Below are 20,802 nucleotides of genomic sequence, written 5' to 3'. Positions count from 1 at the left end.
CGGCTGCCATAAGACCCATGTTGAACTTGAATTTTAGGTACCCAAATGCAAGCGTGCAGTGATAAATATATGCATGCACTCATTCACGTAGACATGCAATTGCAAATGCAGCATTTGAAACAGTTTGGGGCAGACGGGTATAAAAATATGTCACCACAGATGCTGAGAACTCTGCTCATCCCTTCAATGTGCTTCTGTGGACGATCACGGGACAACCGGCACAGTGATTGTGGGGGCCTCGTTATCTTTCATACTCAAATTGTTGTGAGAATAGAAGCTGTGGATGTTTTCTGCTAGAAATAAACTGAGAAATCAATCATCTAATCATCATCTTCGTCTAACGTTCACATGATGATTTCCAAAAATCTTAAAATCGACTGCAGTTGGAGTGAGATTATTGGGTAGAGTGCTCACGCGGGTTCCCACAGCCTTATCCAGTGTCTCTGCCACTGCCAGAGCTATGTGATGGATCAGGGGAAGGCGGACATGCATAAACGGGGACGGGGGGGAACTGATCTTCAAGGTATGTCAGCCGACAGCCTTGGGATATCTTGTGCACAGCGCCACGGAAGACCTCAACCTACAAAAATAACAACATTGTTCAAGCCACGATTCCTGTTGTCTTATTTTTGGGGCCAATAAAATTGTTGTTGGATACCAACAGAGCCACGACCATGTTACAGTAAGAACTGTGTTGAAATAAAGGGATTGTGAGACTGCATTTAAATTTGTCACCATGAGCAGTGTACAGATTGGGCTTCAGAAAGTCATGACAAAGGATATGCTTCTGTGAGAGCTCAGAGTTTTGTATTGGAAAAGCATGTGCCTGGACATTGACACAACATTTATTGTCAAGAGTGTGACTCAAACAGTAGTCCAACTATAATATGGTGACATTACAACAATGTGTTATATGATAATGCCTTCCACAGAGGAAGGCATTAACATGCAATACTTATACACTTGAATTGCCTCATCTTAAGCTTTTTAAGCACAAGAAATCCTATTGCAAAAATGTGTCAATAAAGCTAACAATAAACCGTCAGGTATGAATTTGGACACTGTATGTAGGTTAGCCTTTGGCTGAATTAGTGTAACGGTTTTGTCTCTCATGCAGCGTGTTGAGATTCAAGTGTCTCTGGTGTTATTCTTGAAAGACAGCAAAGCAGAGTTATATTAAAATGTGGCTACATTTCAATAAATGTTTATCGTGATGACACAAGACAGAACCAAAAGGTCAAATTCGTTAAAAAGAACTGAATTTATCCCCTTTTGTCAGAGGATTTGTTATTCAAGAGTACTCAAAGGGAACAGAATTTGGAATTTACTGCCAGAGTATGTATTGTAGTTCCAGTCTATTTGTGTGTTATAATGGATTCAATAAGCTTAAGTTTGCTTTGGAATGAGCTCAGTTGACACCTTTTCTACATTTATACACTCAGCTGTCTCGTTACCACGATAAAAGGTATTTAATTCAATGACGAAGTTTTAGCTTCAACAGGTGGATCATCTCCTCTCCTAAACTGAGTAAAGCTATCATACCGAAAATTAACTAATTTGTTTAGTTCCTGGAACAATTGAAAAGATTAATAGTGAAAAGCTATTATTGGCTTCCGTGTCAGTCAACTGAACTAAAGACAAAGATCACTGGAACTGAGTGACTGAACACCTTTGGACTGAAGTCCGAAACTTAGAAACCAATTTTCTGACATCACTTTTTGCTTTCTATTAAGTTGTTAAACATCACAAGATCACGTTTGGGAAGAGCGTGGCAGGTCTCCCGACCTCCCTATGCCCAATCGACGCCCCTCACAGTCCACCAAACCACTGGGTGACAAGTCTCCACGGTCTTTACGCACGGAGAGCGCACTGGATGGGGAGGGGAGTACGAGAGGGGGGTCCCTCCCTCTCAAGCTGTCCGTGGCCTCCTCGTCCCGGTGGACTGCTGCAAGACTCTGCCAAACCCTCCTGATCCCCCCGTTTCCCTCTCTCTACCTTTCCTCTGAGAAACAACCCGGCGTTACGTCACAAAGTGCAGGGCAAGCAAGACAGAGTCTGAGGAGCTATTCGTAGGCATAGCTGCCAAACCCGGCTTGGGGCTGCTGACGAGCTCACTGCAGCCAATGCAATTTACAATTCCAACTCTTTTAAAACTGCAGCAGTATGTGGTAAGTCAATTGTTCATTCATACTGTTTTATTTTCCCGCTTGGATTCTTCTTTTCTTTTCTTTTTTTTTTTTCTCCTCTCACAGCTTTCTTCGCATGACAGGTCTCTGTTGCTGGCACAGTTGCGCAAAAGAAACCCCAACAGTGTAAATGGTGTAAAGATAAACCAGTAGGCTGGTTTAACCCTGTAACCTCACTGAAAACACCATGACATGATGAGGCAACAGAGCTTTTTGACGCACAGAGGTTTCTGCAGCAATTTTTTGTGTCTGATTCTTTGCTGATCTCAAAAACAACATGCCCCACGCTCGAAATAGGAACCCTAGCCCCATCCCAGAGGTAACATGGGACACTGGATTGAAGGAGATGAACGAGACCTGGAAAGGAGCTATCGCCTGTCTCGGGGTGGCCGTCTTCTTCGTTATGACCATCGGGATCATATACTGGCAAGTGGTGGACCAGCCCAACAAGAACTGGATCCTCAGGGGCACTTTCAGCGGACTGATCTGGGAGAGAAGGACCCACTCGCTGGTTATACAGACGCTGTCGGAGGAGAAGACTTACGCGGAGATAGATGTCGGGAACGTGGGGAACCCAGACATCGAGGTTCCCTTCGTGAGGAACCTGTGCTGGCTGAATAAAACGGAGTTCTGCTACACCTGGGACTCGGTGGCCGAGGTGAAGATCTCGCTGGAGATGAATGAGGAGACGGAGACGGAGTGCTACAGCATGACCTGGACGCCGGTGCACTGTCATGTGGAGCTGAAGGTAGAGTGCAACAACACAGCCAGGAGGCATTTTGACGTCCACAAAGACACACCACCTTTTCCATATTTAGGTCATTAAAGCAGCTGTGCATCACTGTTATACGATATTGCTATATTAAAAAAAAAAATATTGTCCAAATGTTTAAATCAGCTGGCTTCTAATCACATTTGCAATATTTTCTACTCAAATAGGAGGTGATTGTTTTTTTGTTGTCCATTTGGAAAACATATTTAAAAAAAAAAAAACTTGTTTTTGCAGTAGGCATAATTTAGCCAGTGAGATTTAATTTTTTAATGACTAAAATATTGATTATATTTTTGTAATTGGATTTGATTTGATTCAGTTTCTTAGACCAAATGTATCCTTCAATAAATTTTCCAAAACAATACACAATAGCACTGAATGACTTGTGAAATGAAATTAAGTTAAACAAACAAACAACAGCAGCACTCAAAAAAAAAAAATAATAATTTCCAGCCTTTGGTTTAACTGGACTGGGCTCAGTACATTTCATGTTAAATCTGCTGCGTCACAGTTTGTAGGTGCACAGGACTTACTGTGTATGTAAAAAAAAACCTCACCCCCCCACCGCCCCCTCCATCTTAATTATCAAAGGCATTTAACTGTTGGGATGTTTGGGGAGGTTAATCTGTCCCCACTGGAACATTCCTCACCATAACTCCCTGTCATGAGGCGCAACTGCTCACAGAAAATCTCTCCAAGCTAAAGTCGCCTGTATTTCTCTGATTTCCAAAATCCTGCCCGGTGCCTCTCAGGTGACCCCTTGGCACCTATTCTGAAACCTTTTAGCAGAGCTCGGATTTGCTTACGAATTAAATGGGCTCCCCAGTTGGTGTATTTGTGTCAAACGCCTAAAGACTTTCTCTAAGAAACGCTCCTTCACCCGTCGGGTCCGCTTGCAGTACTTCCTGTGAGTGTCATGTTCCAGACACCACACAGTGTTTCACTCAATGAATGGCTGAATGTCAAAGTTTAGAGCCATCTGTAGACATCAGCTACCCCACAATGCACAGTAGCGTTTGGGAAATTCAAAGTGGAGTGAACCCCGCATGTTCACAGTGGTGGTGGTGCGTTTGAGGGTGTCAAACCAAACCTACAGCAAACTGTATTTTCTTTTACCCTCTGCTGTTTAATGTGGCTCTTGAAATTCTCAACTGTACCATTGATTGTTTCGTTACGTATTCCCTTCTGTTCATTAACCATTTCCAGTAAAATCTTTGCAGCATAAGCTTTACATGTTCATTTACTGTTCGAGTCTTCACCCTGACTTGATGAATGTCAACCTTTTTCTCCACTTCTCTCTGTCTTTCTCGTGCTGTGTCTGTTTGTGTGTGTGTGTCCACGCACATGTCCAGGACTGCTTCTCTATGACCAACGTCTCCTGGTATGGCGGAGCAAGTGTCCGGGGTCAGACATGGCCGATCAACGATCAAAATGTCACCATGCAGCCGTTCATCGTGAGCGACCTGAAAGACAATCCCTCCGGCTTCGGCTCTGCCCTGGAACGTTACTTCCTGGGCTCATCAGGTCAGAGGTCGTGGCTGAGGTTAAACAATTCATATTAGCTTAAGGCTTACTTTACGTAAAGCCCTCATATATTTGGGAGCTGTAGTTCTTCCTCAAACCTATGTCTGAAACACAGCGAGAGACCTTTTCACTTCTTAGAAATGGCACGGGGTCAACAGTTTTTCCACACTTGCCACTTGTACTGAGGTTAGCACAAGGGCTCAGGAAATCTGACCCCTCCCACCCCCACCCTCCCACCATCAGTGGGTATACGATGTGTGGCGTGAATCCCAGGGCATGAGGGAAGCCCTGTGGATGTTGTTGTGTTTTCTTACCCCCCCCCGCCCCCCCACTGCCCCCCCACCGCCCTTCCCAGCACACCCATAGCTCATTGACATGGTTGTTTGTGTCCGAGCTGATAGAAACGGTCCAACCGCCTCTTGAACTGGCATGTCAAAAACACAATCCGCTAACTGGAAAGGAGGGCTGGCCCACAAATAGACTGTAACACGATGCTGTCTGTGGTATCTCAGTTTTAATAATTTAGAGATTAGACTACAAAGGGATACAAACCACCTTTAGCATCTTAAATTAACTCTTAGGGATACTGGGGTAATTGCCTTTTGTTTCTAATAAAAGGGCAGGTTGGATCAGGGCCCTGCTGACTCGTTTATCCGACCAGGTTATTTTGGGGGTGTTAGATTTTATCCTTGGGGCAAAGGGGGAAGGCAGAGACCACTGGCGGATGTGAATGGTTAATCTGACAGATGAAGAATGTTTGTGGTGTGTGTGTGTGTGTGTGTGTGTGTGTGTGTGAGCGATAGCTGGCACAGTATTAACCTGACCGACTCTGACCTCTCGATCTGGCTTTGTGTGAAGTTTTACTCACAGGAGCTGCTGCTCAAAACAATCAGTCCTTATTCATGAAAGATTTTGATGTAAACATGTTATTGTTGTGAGCAGACTGGCAACCACACAAACGCAACTGTGGCATACTGCAAGCCTTTTTGTTTTAAACTATAAAATATATACTATACTATACTACACTATATACTAAATATCCTTAGCAGCTTGTTGAGGAAACCTTGACTTAAACCAGTGATTGTTAGAAGCCCTTCACACACACATTCAAAAAGCGAGCAGACACATTTTGTGATCTTATGTAACGCAGTGGCAGACTTAAGTAGAGTCACATGACTAAATTCCCCTTTCTACTTTGTGACAGGACATCAGTAATGATCAGGATCCTTTGTTTCTGTGTTCAGAGAAACACACGCACACAAGATGAGATCCCGATGGGAACAACTGTTCGAACATTGTCACACACACACACACACACATACTATACATGGCCCCAAACCATTGTCATTGTTTGGGACATCATTGTCATGCCTATTGGACAGTTAAAGGCGTATTTCACAAGATATCTTTATTTGCTATGATTTTCACAGTTAAAGAGTTTCTGAAAATTGCACTCAGCTACTTTAGTCACAATGATCATTGGAGATCAATATTTTGAGGATTTGGATGATGTTGGACAGGGCAGATGTGTATCATGTGTCCTTCCCTTCCAGCACAATGCTCAAACTGTCATTGTTCAGATTTGACAAACTGTTCAGCAGAGCACAGCCTGAGGCGATGTGTGTTGTCCCGTTTCCTGTGTAACTCTCCACACTAACGTTTATGACACACACATATGCACACATATGCAGCAGACACATCTGGATTTGAATATAGCTGAAACCTTATTATATTTGTAATACCAATATGGCAGAGTTATGGCTTCCCTTTCATTGTTACTGGAATACACCACAATTTTACTTTAGTTTCTTGACCTTTTCCCCTCAGTTGACTGATCCCCTAAGTGCAGGAATGGATATATGTCCCATCTCCAGTCTCATTGCGTAATGCACTTTGGAATTGAGCACATCAGACCTCCTGATTATCGTAAATAAATCATGGAAATGATCTACTGAACTGCATAACAACCACACAAGCATCTATGTTCATGCTGCATATCAGGTCAGGCCGTTGGTTAGTGTGTATTATTTAATAAAGGTTGCAGCTGCATTTGCCACCTTTCTCTTTCCCACTGACAACAGCGACGACAACCAAAGTTATACAAGAAACCTCACATTAAAAATGTGAAAAAACATGACTGAGGCTGAGATGAACAGTGTAATGTAGCATTATTACCGTGTTGCTGTTGTGGTGGTACAGGAAAGAATTATAAAGCAGTTTTTATGGAGAAAAAATTTAGTTTTGAGTTTATACATCCGGAGGCTACCTAGTCAGATTTTTGATTTAGTTTCTATTTGTTTCGGGTTTTAAAAATGAATTGTTTATTATTTGATTATGTTGATTATGTTGATTATTATTTTTCAATGTAAACCAACCAAATCGGTGCTGAACACAGCTCCAAAACGCATACACAAAACCACATAAAGTAAAGACAATATATACATTTCCAATCCCATTTTAGTGCTATGTTAATGAAAGTGCATTGACTGTACTTTTAACCTGTACACATATTAAAGGTAAACCAACATAAATACTGCATATTGGAATGTGCAATTTCCTCTTAAGAAAAGCTGCTTTAAGAATATAGCATGGCTCATACACTAATATGGCTCAAAGCACTTCTTTGGGTGAAAACAAAATTTGCATAATTTATGTGTTCCCAAAAACTGACTATAGAAAGATTGCACTCCAGCTGTAATAACAAAAAGCACAAGACACACAACGTCTTCATAATTAATGATCTTATTCTTATTTTATGGACTGACAATTCTGCTTTGTGGGACAAAAAATCTTCATCTTTGATGCCACCGCTTCCCCAGAATCTACTTACTAGGAAACAAATTTATTTCAGTATTTCAGTTGTAATGCAAGATTAAGTTTCACGGTTGCGTGAACCCCATGACCGTCAGTGATATTTTGCGTTGTACATGTCAGGCTCAGTGTGTGCATTGGACCTGTCTTCACTGGCTCCGGGGGCACATTATAAATGTGGTGGGGAACGTGGAGCCGTTACTGATGTCATTAACCTAAGAAGGCTCTTTGGGATGTTTAAAGAGCAAAAGAGTCAGACTGAAACATACAGCGCCACAGAAAACAAAAGGCCACGTACAGCACAACAACAGCTGATATTCAGGAGAATAAAGGGGGAAAAGATGAGTGATAAAGTAAAGACACCGAAAAGTAAAGCAGGGAGACGGGAGAGAGGATATATGCAACTATGCAGTAGAGTGACATTTGAGAGTGTTGCCAACTGGAGGAACTTGTCATAGCCCCACCTGTCTTTATCCATACAAAAACAACTGGGCTACTAAGGACAGATTATATATCACTGAAGTCACATCCTGCATCAAGAATACAAGAACGATCGCTGTCCCCAAAGCTTTAAGGGCTTATTGCCACCTTTACTCAGCCTGAGATCCTGAAGGTCCAGTTTGAGACAACACAGTTCAGCGCAGCAAAAATAGTGTTGAATAAACTGTCTACGATAATTTGTAAAGGAGTTGAAAATAAGTATATTGTTGTTCCTTAGTTGTTTAGCCACAATTATTTATAGCCTGGAACAAAGTAAAATCCTTTATATTTCGTTTTTTGTGGTGAAATATTCATACTACACGTTACTCTTTTTAATGTTCTAAGATATTTTTCCGGTTAATTGATTGTTAGTAAAATGACAGCGCCATTCTTAAATACCAGCTACATCTTGAAACATGCACAGCACGCGGAAACATGTTGCTGTTACAGAGTAAGAATATCTGGGTTAATTGAAAGTGCTTTTTTTTTTTTTATGCAGAAATTAGAGATAAAGAAATAATGAAAAGGATAAATTGAAACCAGCAATCTGAGCACAAGGAGCTCATAAGGGAGTGCATTATGAAGAATAAAACATTTGTTTTACATTTCATTTATCCATCTATTCACAGAGATTATTTCATTCATTGGATGCTGGCATACTGGTACCTTAAGCCTAATTCCATTTGACATCATCTGCAGACTGTTTTTTTTTTTTTTTTTTTTCATCAGACCGATAACTCATCGAAGTTTCTCCTCTTCATTATGTTATAGATAAGTGCTTGGAGAGATCCTGTTCATTTTCACTGAGACTGTAATAGTTTGATAATGCAGTCTGGATTCAGTAAAGTGAATTTATTTACAATACCTTCATATCTGCGTTTTCCCCCTTCTAGCCTCAGTGAAGTGTTTCTGCAGGATCTTAAGTTATTAGACCACCTTTGACACACACACACACACACACACACACACACACGTGCGCAGTTCTCTGTGTGTTCATGGCCTTATTGCTTCTTATTCTTCTTTCCCTCATTCTTTAGTTCAAGTGTTTTTCCACCTTCTGTTTTAGTAAATACTTTTCTCATCTTCACTTCTCTATCTTTTCTTTGTTTCTACCCCTGACTCAATGTTTCCATCTGAAGAAATGATATTTTATTGTTCTTGCCCATTTGTTGTTGGTCTCTTTGAGGGAACTGGCCAAGGACAACACGCAGATCATGATGAAAGTTATGCAACTTGCATGATTTTTTTTTTCTAACCTACTTAACAGAGTTTATTTGATACAACAGGAATGAGAACAAACCAATAATAATACTTTTTTTCCATTGTGGTGCTTAAATAATGGTCAAAATTTGATCGTTACCAAACATCCAAAGACAATGATTGCAATATTCTGCTTGTATATAGAAGAAGAAGAAAAAAAAAAACTGCACAAAAATCAACCTTCTATTTTACCCAGTGCCGCATCAGGAGGGACACCTTGACTCTCCCGGACAAGTAAGAGGTGAAAAGCTTTTAGAATGACTCACTCAGCCAAATGAAGCTTTGTTGAAACAGGCTGTGAACTCCTATATGAGCTACTGTATGAAAGTCATCCAGCACAATTTTCCATCGTCAATCTCTTGCCTAATACTTTCCATCAAGGACATCAAGAGACTATTTAAATGAAGAAACAGCTTCTCTCCACTAATTTAATTACAGTACGTACAGAATCACAGCCTCATTTAGAAGCATAAAACATGTTTGTTTTTTTCTTTTTTCTTTCTTTCTTGATTATTGAACTATCTTCTGAAAAATACCGTTTCAGTGAGCATTCCTATATTTAAAAAAACAAAACAAAATTGAGTTCGACCTGTCGGTAGAAAATGAGAGAGCTGCATTAACAGTTGCCAGCTTCAACTGCTGCGACTGAAAAAAGAGAGAAAGCGATTTAGAGAACAAACTTGAGTGTGTGACTGCGAGTGCTCCCCTGATCTACCAATATCAAGAAAGACACTGTTTTTATTGTGATACTTCAACAGAATGCAGCGTCACTTACTCGAAACAATAAAATGGACTGATGATAGGAATACAGCAGAGAAAGCTTCTTTAGTGTTTCATTATTTTTTCAATAAGTGGGATTGGAAATTTACTACCATGGCAAGATCCCAGTTTTGTGGCCATCAATTTCTTGAGGTTGGGCACAGAAACTAAGTTTCCATTGTTAAGGAAGTAAATGCCTGAATACTCACACACGCAATTGTGCGCCCATATGCACACACACAGTTAATGTTTCAACGCACATTATTATAACACGCCTGTCAGGTCTGTAAGTGCGCAGGTGTCATAAATAACTGTATAAATACGACGTGGAAAAGGGTCGGCATGGTCCACAGCAGCAGAGAGTCCCGACCCGTCGGGAGGTGTGTGGGGTCACCTCCACCACCACCTCCCAACATTCAGCTCAGACTGAGCAAGAGGAAGTGCAAAAGCTTTATGGTCCTATAAGTCCAGCTCTGTTTTTCTTGGAAGTCCACAGTTTCCCGTTAAAGACAGAGTGTGTGAATGTGTGTGAGGAGGCAAGCCGAGGTTGTGCGTTCTCTCAACAGCTGTGAAACCAAAACGTACGTGTGCGTCTAATCAATCAAATCTGTCGAGTCAACTTCATTCACTTTTACCTTTTGAAGGTGAGCAGATGTGGCCGACCAGTCAGGCATATAATTTCACTTTTGAGAGCTAGTGGAAAATATTTCGGGGGAAGCTTGCAGTGTTTAAGGAACTGTTCTAAAAATAGGGTCCCCCCCCACTTCCCCTTCTACTCCTGGGCTCCCCACCTTGGTTGTAACTCAAACCTGCTTCACTTTCTTTAAATAACACTTATTGATTCCCACTGCTGTCCGGAGGAGACACATCCAGAGATATGATTCAGGCAAAGATGTCCATCGGTGTCTTACAGACACTGCACTCATATAACCAGGGTTTAAAGTTTTGTTTTTGTTTCGGAGCTCCACTGTGCTGAAACACATGGTGGTGAATGCAAAGCTCTTTGTGCAGAGTTGCGCGGTATAAACACCTCTGACAGAATTAAGTGAATTTAACACTCAGCTGTACTTGCTTAGTCAAAGAAAAATAAAAGACACAGTTGTTTTTGACCAAGAGTGTCCCGTTTCGTCAGCGCCCTCCTGCAGAGGCAGAAAAATTTAATATGACTCAAGAAGTCATTCGTGTAATCTTAAACGCCACTTTCCATCATGTGCACGGTTTGGTAAAACAGGCTGCCCTATCTGTACATCTTTCTCCGAGGCTGCTCGGTGTCTGGTGTACTCTGGTCGCCTCGATTTCCACTGCCTGCATTCCACTTCCATCCCTCCATAAAGCTATAACATTTTCTCCACTGCCGTACTTGTTACTGTGCTGCATTAACACTGTATGGCTTCATGGTTTCACGGTTCACACATGGCTTCATGTTGCCTTCACCTTACTGAGGAATAATTTTAGCCACTTGCGTTTCAAACATAGAAGCACGAACGTTTTCTAGCAAAAATCGACATATCTGCCCGTAACAAGCAGCTGGATGTGACCTAACACCGTGTGAGAGGCAGCTGAGGCGTTACCAGTATCTCTTTGACATTATCCGTTGCAAACACGTGAGAAATAACCTAAGATTGAAGGCGCGTCACTGGGCTTTATGGAGGACTTGAATACTGATCTCTGAAACTATTAATCTGATTATAAACTGGTACATGAGTATGCTGCCTGCTCCTGGTCCCTGCCTGCATGAGAACAGTGAGCCCATTGAAACGAGAGATGGTGACTGAAGTGAGCCAAGTTCTCAGACTCGCTGCTTGCTTTGGAAGCTGGTCTTCAACCCCTAATCTGTTTCATTGATCAACTTCAAATCCCAAATCCCAGTTTGGCTACTTTGAGCCGATTGTGCAAAAACCCGAGCGAGGGGCCAGAAACGGAGTCACGGCTGAAGCCCCGGATCAATTGTTGGCTCGGTTCTATCGACCTGTGATGGTGCAGACCTACAGAGGAGAGGCGAGGTTGATAAAGTTGTGAGGGGAGAAGGTTAGAGTCAGGACGAGTGAGAAGCAGTGAGGGCGGGGGGGGGTAACATGAGAGGGAAGAGGCATTCCTTGCAGGGCAGCTACATCTGCGGACACAATTAACTGCTTCCCATAATCTTATCATTTCACACGGCCACTGAAACCCTCTGCACACACAGCACGGGAAAAACAAAGAAGTTCCTCTTCTGGATACATATCGGTAGCTCACTTATTTAATCATCTTCATCTTTTTCTTACCGTCCTGCCACAGAGTGAAATCGAGGCATAAGACATCACAGTTGGTTTTGATTTAATTATCTGCAGTGTACGCAGAAGAGAGAGAGAGAAAAAAAAAGATGAAAACCAACATTCATCATCAGAATCAAATGTAACTTACCCTATACGTGTCTCAGCTCCTCAGCCCTCCCCTCCCTGTCGTGTGGTGTAAGCTATCTGCCGCCGCTCTCAGGGTAAACTCATCCAGCCGCATACTGCTATATCTCATTCTAAAGAGTGTTTTCCTCACATCTGAGTGGAGCGATATCAGCTGACACGGCCTACTCTCTGCCTCCCACAAAACTCCATCTGCCCGTCTCAGTAACATTTAGCACAGGCTGTCACAAGTTTCTAACGTCCAGGTGAACCCTGCATGTGTTTGCATTGACCTCATCAGACATATCCTCTCCTGTGCCCTTCCTCCCACGCAGGTGTTGCAGTTCTTGTGTCTCCTGATAATCCGCTTCAGCTGGGGGTGGACAGCAGACAGCAGTTCTGCCTGCAGTCGCTGCCCAGCATGGAGCGTCTCCCTCTGCAGTACACTGTGTGTGTGGCCCACGACGTGAAAGCTGCTCACCAGGAAGCCATGCGACAACTCTCCCAGCCCAGCAGGCGGCTGCCCAACATGAAAGCACTGTGGTTAGTTCAGTTTAGGCGGGGGGGCATAATGCCATAATGCCAACAAGTCAAGCAGTGATGCGTCTGTGAGCTCTGACTGAAAGTTTGCGGGTGTTTGGGGAGTCATTAACTTGAACTCGGGCAGGTTCCTCCCAGGGAAGCCGGTCTTGTACGATCTGTCTGTATGTTTTACAGGCTGCCGTTCTGGAAGCTGCTCACCAATGTGGACTCGGGCCCGAAGGTGGAGAGGGAGCTGAGGACCTTCTCTAATCGTCTGAGGAGACACCAGCTGGGGGAGGGAGTCATCAGCCTCAGTGAACATTCCACCACCCTCCTCTCTGATATGGTACGAGATGGTTTACCCATCAGGACGGGGGGGCAGGCAAAATAAGCTGAAAGCATCAGAACAGAAACTGGACCCTAACCCAACAGGACACCTTTTAGATGTGATATATCATGTGCAATAATATGCTTTCAGATATTATATGTTTCCCCCTATAATTTGGTTTGATGCGTTTTTAGTACAAAATTGCAAGTGAGATTCTTCACTTCTTTATGTTGGATAGTTTCATTTTTCTCGAATGTTATTGAAAGATCCTGAGAACCACCATCGTGTGGATCAAAGTCAATACCTGGAGATAATCCATTACAAAACAAATATAGCTGAGAGAAGACAAAGAGAGACTCTGTTAACAGAGCGCGGTCGCTGACGTATGGTGAAAAATCGTGTGTGCTGAGATTCAATGTAATCCAAACCAAGACTAATAGAAGCAGGCAACGCTGACACCGGGTTAACGCTGTGATCCGACCAGGACCTCGCAACAGAAGAACAGGCCGAGCGGTTTCAGATAATCAGTCCATCACAGAGGTCACGTTTGGGCATGTCACTATATACATTCACACTGTTCACAGTGCGATCCCATCACCAGCTGGGTCGATGTGCGAAGGGCAGACAGAGGGGGAGAAAATGGGAGGAATAACACACATTGATGGATGCCATTTGGTGAACAAGAGTTTCCTTTACTTCCAATTTGGAGGGTTTTTTATTTATTTTTTAATTTATTTTTTTTTTTTTTGGTGCATCAAAGACATGAAACAGCAGTGTTTTTGGCTCGACAGCTCTGCTCAGTAACAGCCGTAAAGAACGAGCCAAGCATACAGTAGTGCATGGAAACTAATGGACATTGAAGTTGTTCATTAAATTGAAGGCGCGACAGAAGTGTGACTGGCAACAGTGATCCTCTGTAAAAAGCCGACTTCTCTTCCACTCCTGTTTTACAAGTTTTCATAAATTATCAGTCACACTATGACCTTTCTTTTCCAGTTTCCATATTAGCTTGGAATGACTTACTGGAATGGGAAAATTGGATTAATACATTTGCTATGGTTCCAAACTGAGACATTAAATACTGTAGCTTTTGCAAACCGCGCAAAAGGAAAAGCTCTTGACAATTATTTGGATGTTGAATTGAAATTTGGTAAAAGAAAAAAAAAAAAGAACTAAATTAACACAGAGAGGAAAAATAATATTCAAAGAAATTACATAATATGTGCTAATCTAGCCTTTCTTCCCACTGCTGCTTTGCCCTCAGGGGTCGACTTTTGAATCCTTAAGAGGCTCAGTTCCACCGTTATGTAATCTGAAGTCTGTGTTTAATGAGGATTATAACATATGTTACATGGCAGAGGTCGTATTGTCAAAGCTTCAATGTGCCCACATGAGAAGATCAAGACGTCAAAATAGAGATGTTACATAATATAAAGTCACAACAGTTTCTGAACGCTTCATTCATACATCATGTTGTCCAATGAAAATGATGGAAGCAATTACCGATTCCATTGCTGTGCAATGACGCTGGTGTTATGCAAACAGCATTGACCTCGCCACAATCTGCAGCACAACAAGTGGCAAGAGTGTATCTGTGTGTCTCTCTGCAGGACCATGATTACCTCAACATCAGGAAAAGGGGGATGTCCAAGAGACTGACCAGGGACCTCCCACTTGTCAAGCTTCTTAACATTTCCATCACCTTGTCCCCTTTCCTGGGCGTGGACACCACGCAGTTCCACACCTCCCTCATGGAGGGGACCGAGGCCTACTGGCTCAGTCTACCCTCAGCCCCCCAGGGACAGCTGGTGAGTGTATTCACCCTCCAGTGAAGCACTTAGCTGTGTTTGTCTTGCTCAGCATTTTTAACACTACCTGAGGGTTCTTTCATTTCATTCTGGTTGTTGGAGTAAAAAAAAAAAAAAAGTCTCACGTTTTTGATGGATCCGCTCTGATAAAACATATTCCATGAATGAAAGATCGAACCTTTTCGGGAATGACCAAAAGAAAATAGACACAGAACTATTTCAAAACGAGACATTTTCTATCCATCTTCTTCTAGTAAAGAGAAAACGATCTCAAAGCTCCAATTAAAATCTACTCCCGTCTTTCTTTCAGGTTCCTGTGATGAGTCAGTGGCGGGGAAAGTTCTGTGTAAAGCTAAACATCACCAACCCAGGAGCAGTGAGCTGGTTCCTGGACAGAGTGGGGTCTCTGCAGGCCCATTTGGGGATGGAGCACATCATGCTGGAGGGGGGCGAGAGGAATGTGTTTGAGGAGCAGGCCCTGCGGCCGCCACAGACTCTGGGCGGAGACAAGTACATCAGCCTGCTGGCTGACCTGGCTGCGAGGATCGGAGACTCTACCATCATGACAGCAGGGACACGGTAATACTCCCAGACATCTTTATCCCCAGAGAACATTTCTCTTTCTGCGCACACTGATTTACTTTTTACACCTTTTATCTGCTTTTTGCTTTATTTCATGCTCATCATTGATGTTATTTGTGTGACAGATCAAGCCACAAGCCGCTGTTTGTGAGGATGACCTCCTTGCAGTCCGACTGGAGCCCGATGGGCCTGAAGGGCATCATTCCCTCCCTGCTGCATCATAGTCTGCTGGGATACAACTTCCTCATTCCCGATGCAGTAGGTAATACCAAAGTTTACGGGTCACTTCTTTCATCTGGATAATTCACTCTTGTGTGAAAACCAAACCAAAAACAGGCAGAGAGCGTGTTTGATCTTCCAGCTCCCCTTGGCAAAAACACGACGTGTTTTCTTGTAATATTCCTGTGAAGGCAGAGCTCAGCCAGACACACAGCTGATGTCCGTGAGACAGCTATTTACTTTGAAGTGGAGAAAAGAGAGAGCTGTCAGTTTGACGCATAGAATAGTGGGGTGATATAATTGCTGTCAGACCAACTTGAACTGTGGTAGACTATTAATTATATCCTCGTACATCCCATCTATCACTGGTGATTTTTCTTTTTCAAGTCTCTGTTTCCTTGTATTAGTGTGAGGTTTTTATTGTTGCACCCTGCACTTTTAGTCCAGCCACATAGGCTTACAAAAGACTGTTAAACAACAACAATAAAGAAACACTTTTATATAATCAAATCAATAAAATCTGAAAATCACTGGCAAATGATGTGTTTTTATAATCCTGAAGAAATGTCAATAAATAATACTCCGTATTGTCCTCTCTCCCAGGGGTGTGAGACAAAGCTAAATACTTTGACTTAATATTTCACTGTTTTAGTGAGACAGTCTCACTGAGGCTTGGCTCTCGTAAATCCTCCGTTAAGTAGAAGACTTCACGGCAGAGACTGCATTTATTTTCACGGCTCACACAACCTATTCTTTTCTTAGAAACGTTTCATCAGTTCAAGCTCGAACAACAATCTGATGTGTGATAATGTTTCCTGCCCATCTGTCTCCCCCCACAGGTGGCTCTCTGTCTGGAGACCTGGTCACGGATGAGGAGTTGTTCATTCGCTGGTTGGAAATCACAGCCTTTCTCCCCGTTATCAGCTTCCACACCCCTCCCTGGCTCTGCGGGGAGGACAGGGTATACAAAATGCCTCACAAAGCTGTCAGAGTAGCTATGAAAACCACTTCTTCTTCTTCTTCTTCTTCTTCTTTTTTTTAATTTCACCAAACTTAAATTTACCCCACCGGGCTGAAGTGTTCATCTCCGTAATCCACATTAAGTTTAATTACAGAAAAGAAAACGTAGTAGGTTCACATTCTTTTCCAGAAATAACAAGATTTTCACTTGCGATGATTTCGATGAGTTCGAGTGAGGTGATGTGTGAATACTGCAAATTAGATGTTCTAAAAGAGAGGCGGGGGATTATCCCTCCTTCTCGCCTCGCACACCAGTTAAGATTACTTATGAAAAGTGGCAGGAGAGAAAGAGGCCAGACTGAGAGGTTCCCACCATGTCAGTGAGCCAAAAGAGCATGAGGTCTGTTGAGACCCCCCCCTCATCCCCATCCCCTTCCCCAGCGGGAGAGACAGGAATAAACCTGGTCCCTCGCTGCTGGAGATCAAGAATGCATCGCTCATCATGCAGGGCGGGAAAACAATGCCCACAGTGTCAGAGAGTCAGGTGACGGATATCGATACGCTTGACAGTGTGCTACCTCGGGTTCCTGCACACAGGAGAGCTGGATGCTTCTGAAAGCAGCTATGTTCCCCCTCCGCTGCCCTTCCCTGCTTCCCTCAATAGGAGCCATTGTTTGGCCGCCTCTCAACATCACCTGTGGTTAAGAATCCATCTGTTCTGAATTACAATCCCTCCTCTAGATTTACGGCTCGCTCTCGACAGCCACTTCAGCAGGAATGATAATGAATTTGGGGACAAGTCTTGGAAAAATACTTTACTGTGGTAATTAAGATTTCCATGAGTAATTGACAAGTGTGACAGAGTGGGAGCGATAAACTGCCTTTTTTCCACGAGGAGATGGCTGAGGCAGCAAAATATATTGCTTCTGACTTGTGCTGCAAGTGAAGGATAAAAATAGTTCTTTTGGACAGTTAAATGTTTGACAGCAGCAATATTTTCCATTTTGGTCTCTCGCGTGGCCTTCAACCTATAAACTCAGATGAAGTGAGACAGAGAGGAAATTTTGGAGGAGAATAGCCTCCGTTTTATGGCAGTTTTCCTTCAGTTTAAATGTGCCACACCTTTATTTCCAGAATATGAGACTTCAGTCACAGATAGGTCACAGGACTGACTGCACTGGAATCACACAGCAGTAAAAACCTCAAACCCACACGCTCGCCTGGCTGCACAATTAGAGAAGCATCCGCTGGAAGCCGGGCTGTGACTTCAAGCTCATTCCTACAAATGTTCTCAATCCCAACTCATAAAAATACATTTTTTATAGATGCGGGCAAGTTTTATTTTGTGTGTGCATGTGTGTGTGTGTGTGTGTTATGGGACACTGAAGTGGATGTGACCCTTCCAGGAATGCTGAAGTGTGTGGCCAGAGAGAGAGAGAGAAACAGGACAAAGGCTTGGACAGCGTGAAATTTACTAAGTCAACAATGAGCTGCTTTCTGCAGATCTGTCTGCGTGTCCAGGTGCAGAGATGAGATGCCACAGATATCTTTCACAGACCTCACTGTCATTCTTCTCCTGAAATCCTTGTGGCAGATGATTTACATCAGGAAAGGGCTTCTTTTTTTTTCATTGGTTGATATTTCAGGAAAATACAGCTCCAGCCATCACTCTCCATCGACACCTCAGGAACACACAAATAAATAGTCAACCTACTAATTCTCTCTGTCATAATCAGAATTGTGCATCACGTCTTTTGGCACCTGTAGGTGCTGAACCTAACCCAGACCTACATATTGAAGCACCAGAGGGACGTGGTTCCTCTCTTAGAGAAGTACGCAGAGGAGTGGCGGATTACAGGAAACCCCATCTACAGGCCGATGTGGTGGCTGAGTCCCAGTGACCCCATGACCTTTACCATCGATGACCAGTTCCTCATCGGAGACAAGGTGACCTAACGACATCGTGATGGGGGGGGGGGCTGAGTTCACTCTGTCAGCCTCCAGCGTGCTCGGCATGTGATGGTGTATGAGTCCAGCACCCCCGGCTGAAACCTGACGGATCTGTCTCAGATTGGAGTTTGTTTTACCAAACTGATGTGTATATTGCCGTTGTTGTTGTCGCCTGTTTGCAGGTCCTGGTGGCACCGGTGGTGGAGAAGGGGGCAGTGCAGAGGGATATTTATTTACCGGACGGCGGCTTCCAGTGGCAGGACAGCCGGAACGCTCAGGTGTTCGATGGGGGGACGTTCCTACAGGACTACCCGGTGCCCCTGGAGGAGGTGGCCTTTTTCTTACGGAGAAACTGACTCGTGTGAGCGACCTGCAGAGCCACCTGACGTATCCCATTACTGTTCTGAATCAAAAAAAACTTGTGCTGTTCTCAACTTGCACTTTTCCACTAAAGACCATTGACCCTTTCTCAAGGCTCTGTCTTGGGATGACATGTAGAAAGATTTTTTTTATACTTGCACTTTACAGTTCAAAATTATTATTATTATATTTTTCTTCCTTTTTTAAAAAATGTTAATTGGTTTTACCTCTCGGCTGATTTGTTTCTGGACATTTTTTCTGCTTTTTTGTGTGTGCGTGTTTGTGTATGTAACTTCCGGAGAAATCTGTGTGTTTACATACTGCGTTTCTACAGTCTTTAATTTTAATTTTTGTTTTTAATTTTTTTTTTTTTTTTTGCTGCTGGCTCTCTTGATAAGGAGGAACAAAGCAAGCGCCTTGTTTGCTTCTGCAGAATCTGAATCTCTCAAGAAGACCAAATGAAGATATAGAAGGACAAAGGAGGACATTTCAAAGGGCTTTTTCGGGGGTGAAAATGCTGTTGGGAAGAAATTAACTCACAGAAAACCAATGTACTTTATGTCTTGCTCACTCATCGGAAAGGCCTTTACTTGAACTTATCGGGCTGAAGGGCTGATGTTTTATGAATGTACCTCAAGTTACGGTTTTTCACTGCTTTGAAAATTCATCGGAGACAACAGCCTAGCCGAGCCTAGCACACCTTTAGCACTTACTTTTACAATAATTACCTTTAATTAAGAATCAACATACCACTCTGTCGGACACATCTGAATGTCCTTTAGTACTGTAGGCCACATGAACATGAGGCCAAGCCGCTGTCATTGTAACTCTGACTATATTTGAATTTAGATTAGACTTAATTTACCTACTAACCTGCTGTAGAAAGGGCTTTAAAGAGATGATGCTCTTTTTTTTTTTTTTTTTTTAACTATTTCTGTCTTTTCTTGCTTTTTCATAAGTATAAAATGAAGTACTAAAGAGAACCACCTTGACGACACCACAGAAGTAGAAAGGATATTTTAAATAAATGGTTTAAAATTTTGGGAAATAGATTCATTCACTTTCTTGCAGAGAGAACCACGAAGCTAGTTTAGTTTAATTGAAACACTCCAAATTTCTGATAATCAGCCGACCAGCACCCCGGAGGCTACCTGCTGATTTACATCCTCATTTGAACTCGGATTTGTCATGAGCGGCTGCGTGGTATCATACTTCTCATCTAACGCTCAACAAAGAAAGTGAATGCAAATATTTCTCAAAATGATGACCGGCCCGTGTAATAGGACAAAGTTGGGAAAAGAGCTCTTCAGACCCAGATGACATAATCATGACACTCTCATGCGTGAGAAATGTCTGTTGTCGCCATCTTGGATTCACAGGAAATCATGGAAACAGCTAGCTGATATCATAAGACCCAGAGGTGCAGTGGACGCTAGACATAAACCTTCATGAGTATCTGCATTGCTGCTCCCATTTGCACCTTCACCTTGCTGACTCTTGTACTTGTTTTCCCATTCAATGGCTTATTCTAGTTCAGGCACATTATTTATGTGAGAGAAATTTGATTTGGACCTTGATTATTTTGTCAAATGATGCAAATGGAGGAAAAATTTGGTGATCTATGACAATGCCTTTGCTTGTTGATTTGTTCCTCACAAGACTCCCTATCTTAAGTGTCCAGCAGTGATGATTCAGACTCTGGAACCTTTTCGTTTAGTGAACGCTTTACCACTAAATTGACTGTGTAACTTTGATCTATCGAGTTTACTGTATCAAACTTAAAGACTCAGGTTTACTAAAGCTTATCAAATCACCAAATGTCTTAGTACAACGCAGTATGTTGTGAACACATCAACGTCTTAATCTCTCCTAGAGCTGAATGTACGATGGACAAACTGTGATT

General features: G+C 42.8%; 1 protein-coding gene across 5 annotated transcripts; it reads left to right on the top strand.

Annotated features, from left to right (window-relative positions):
• Positions 1–574: 574 nt before the first annotated feature.
• Positions 575–19,193, top strand: LOC115056326 (SITS-binding protein). 5 transcript variants are annotated; one of them, XM_029522661.1, is made up of 11 exons: positions 575–2,168; positions 2,484–2,934; positions 4,311–4,482; positions 12,506–12,713; positions 12,888–13,038; positions 14,631–14,828; positions 15,139–15,407; positions 15,536–15,672; positions 16,469–16,590; positions 18,357–18,536; positions 18,722–19,193. In XM_029522661.1, the coding sequence occupies exons 1-11, from the start codon at positions 2,164–2,166 to the stop codon at positions 18,893–18,895; spliced, it is 2,067 nt and encodes a 688-aa protein (XP_029378521.1). In that variant the 5' UTR covers positions 575–2,163; the 3' UTR covers positions 18,896–19,193. The 5 variants fall into 5 exon arrangements, with proteins under 5 accessions (XP_029378521.1, XP_029378520.1, XP_029378525.1 ...); XM_029522660.1 differs by having other exon boundaries at positions 2,270–2,934; XM_029522665.1 differs by lacking the exon at positions 18,722–19,193 and having other exon boundaries at positions 2,270–2,934; positions 15,536–15,668; positions 18,357–18,487.
• The last annotated feature ends 1,609 nt before the right edge of the window (positions 19,194–20,802 follow it).

The sequence above is a fragment of the Echeneis naucrates genome, chromosome 16 (assembly GCF_900963305.1).
Source record: "Echeneis naucrates chromosome 16, fEcheNa1.1, whole genome shotgun sequence".
Classification (NCBI taxonomy): domain Eukaryota; kingdom Metazoa; phylum Chordata; class Actinopteri; order Carangiformes; family Echeneidae; genus Echeneis; species Echeneis naucrates.
The sequence above is the reverse complement of the archived record's forward strand: the minus strand, read 5'-3'. Positions and strand labels throughout refer to the sequence as shown.